Source organism: Rhinoderma darwinii, chromosome 4 (genome assembly GCF_050947455.1).
Source record: "Rhinoderma darwinii isolate aRhiDar2 chromosome 4, aRhiDar2.hap1, whole genome shotgun sequence".
Lineage (NCBI taxonomy): Eukaryota > Metazoa > Chordata > Amphibia > Anura > Rhinodermatidae > Rhinoderma > Rhinoderma darwinii.
The window spans coordinates 310,341,357-310,343,808 of record NC_134690.1 but is presented as its reverse complement, the minus strand read 5'-3'; the positions used below and the strand labels follow the sequence as shown (position 1 = coordinate 310,343,808).

General features: G+C 46.6%; 1 protein-coding gene across 1 annotated transcript; it reads right to left on the bottom strand.

Moving 5' to 3' along the window:
- Positions 1-1,066: 1,066 nt before the first annotated feature.
- LOC142761208 (histone H3-like centromeric protein A) lies at positions 1,067-2,200 on the bottom strand. Its single transcript, XM_075864399.1, has 3 exons — positions 2,069-2,200; positions 1,923-2,000; positions 1,067-1,620 (listed from the first exon to the last, which is right to left on the bottom strand). Exons 1-3 carry the CDS (start codon positions 2,132-2,134, stop codon positions 1,489-1,491), a joined length of 276 nt encoding a protein of 91 aa, XP_075720514.1. The 5' UTR covers positions 2,135-2,200; the 3' UTR covers positions 1,067-1,488.
- Positions 2,201-2,452: the final 252 nt, after the last annotated feature.

Below are 2,452 nucleotides of genomic sequence, written 5' to 3'. Positions count from 1 at the left end.
TCTATCCTCTCCTCATGGTCCCCGGCAGTCACTGACAGCCGGAGACCCGACATTCAGCTGCCCGATCGCGCGGGCAGCAAGTTAAAACCCGAGCCGTAAAAAGTCTATGGCTCAGGTTTTAAGGACCCTGACCGCTGGCCATAAAAACACAGCCAGCGGTCGGGAACCAGTTAATGGCAGAGCGGGGAGATACCTCCCTGCTCTGCCGTAGTGTTCAGTGGCGTCCCGCTGTAGCAGCCATAGCGGCTGCTAGCGGAGCCTCCGGCCATGGTGGGGGCCCGTGCCGGCGGGCGACACGGGCCCCCTCATGCCGCGGGCCCCGTAGCAGCTGCTACTGCTGCTACGGCGGTAGTTACGCCACTGGATGGTACTATGTTGGGAGGACTTTGATTGCATATTTACTTATTGTTGTTGAAATGAGGCTTTTTGGGCTTTTTCTGTACCCATGTCACCCCCTTTTCTTTTCTTGAAAATAAAAAAATTGGAATATAAAAAACAAAAAAAACAAAGGAGGAAACCCAGCGTCTGGTGATGTCCATGGGTTCCAGACTTCAGGCCATCATTGCCTGCAAAGGATTCTCTACAAAGTATTAAAAAAAACATTTATGGTAATGTTAATTTGTCCAATCACTTTTGATCACCTGAAATGAGGAGGTTGTGTAGAAAAATGGTGGCAATTCCTAAACTTTTCACAGGAGATTTTTGTTTAACCCCTTGAAATAAACCTGAAAGTTTAAACTTCAATTGCATCTCAGTTGTTTCATTTCAAATCCAATGTGGTGGCAGCAAAACCCAAATCATGAAGATTGTGTCACTGCCCAAATAATTCTGGACCCAACCCACACACCCACCCACACAGCAAACACTCTGAACAAGCATAGCTGCAGTCTAAAGAATGGGGGTGGGACAGAGCAAGAGTATTGAACTACCGCGAAGCTGGAGTCATTGATCATATCCAAGCCCTTATGAAGATTAGTCTAAAATGATGAAGATCAAAGTTATAATATACTTTTTTTTTTTATTTGAAAAAATTAACAAATCTTCACAGAATAAAAACAGGAAGCGGATCATAAACTCAGCAGAACAATTAGAAGGTCGGCCAGATCAGATTTCATTAGCGGTTGTGCCCAGCGTCTTTGTTACAGGTTTTGTCCAGCAGTGCCGCCTTGTGGTCATTTTCTGTGCTACATCCTGGACCCCTATAACCCATTACATAGCTGGACAGAAAAACTACTGCACTACCACCCTGCAAACTGCAGTGGCAGCCATATTGGTTGTAACAACTTTCCCATGAACAGATAAAACAAAGAAAAAACCTCCACTGTAACCAGTGTCAGGAGGGGGCGCTAAAGCCGGTTTACTCTTCCAAACTGGATCTTTTATACAATGGTAAAACTTGTATTTCCCAATAGATTTTCTCCATTAATATAAAACTATTTACACGTGATCATTCTTCATCAAATCTTGAGAGATAAAACGGCAGCGTTATCACAGTTCATACGGGATGCCTCGGATTCTCCGTGCGAGCTGCATGTCCTTCACAAAGAGAGTGCCCCTATTGGCCTGGTGACTGAAGAGGTAAGAATCTTCAAAGAGACTCACGAGGAAGTCCTCAGCTGACTGTGGATACAGAAGAGCATTAGTCCCTCTTAAAGTGACAGCACTCCCGGTATAATTTACTACACAGCTCGAAGGACTGATCAGATTTCACTTTTATGAGCTGTTAGCTAGAGTGATGGTGGGGGGGGGGGTCTGGCCTCTGGAACTCCCACAATGCATCACAACCCCTATGCAAATGTCCCGCTAGGGCATATGGATGTGTTAGAGGGGGCGGGGGCTGAGTAGTGAACCACTGCAAAGAGCAGCTCCCTCTCTGGTTGACCCATGCGTTACATGGACATTGCATTGTATGAGATACTGACCTCTTGTAGCGCCATAAGTGCGGTGCTTTGCCAGTAGTAAAACACGCCGCAGGAATACTTCAGGCAGATCTCTCTCACCTGCAAGAATAAAAGGGGAATATCACTGACAATAAAGAGGAGCAGCCGCAGAGGACACATCCACTCACCAGGCGGAAAAACTGGGTTTTCTGAATGAGCAGATTGGTTGATTTTTGGTACTTTCTTATTTCCATCAGTGCACGGGCTCCTGGGCGGTAGCGTCTTCTTCGTTGTGTGCTCGGTCTGTGACTTGTTTCCCCACTACCTGTAAGAAAGAAATCCATAATCACAGCTGAAAATGAATCTCCCGCTACATGGAAATTCACTGTCTGGCCGGGTTCACACGTAGCGTAAACACGGCGGATTTCATTGCGGAAACTCCACAGCGTAATACAGAAGCAGAAGAGTGGAGGAGATTCAAACAAATCTCATCCAGACGCAGCGGAAAAAAACCCGCCAAACTTACCCAGATCTCTCTGCTCCTGCGTTCAACCCGGCCTCCAGGGATGATG

What these genes read in the sequence shown, in the direction of transcription:
- LOC142761208 (XM_075864399.1), bottom strand. Translation starts at nt 2,134, where the DNA reads ATGGAAATAAGAAAGTACCAAAAATCAACCAATCTGCTCATTCAGAAA. An exon ending in AAACCCAGTTTTTCCGCCTG is followed by an intron (nt 2,001 to 2,068) that starts GTGAGTGGATGT and finishes TTATTCTTGCAG; the next exon opens with GTGAGAGAGATCTGCCTGAA. An exon ending in CACTTATGGCGCTACAAGAG is followed by an intron (nt 1,621 to 1,922) that starts GTCAGTATCTCA and finishes CTGTATCCACAG; the next exon opens with TCAGCTGAGGACTTCCTCGT.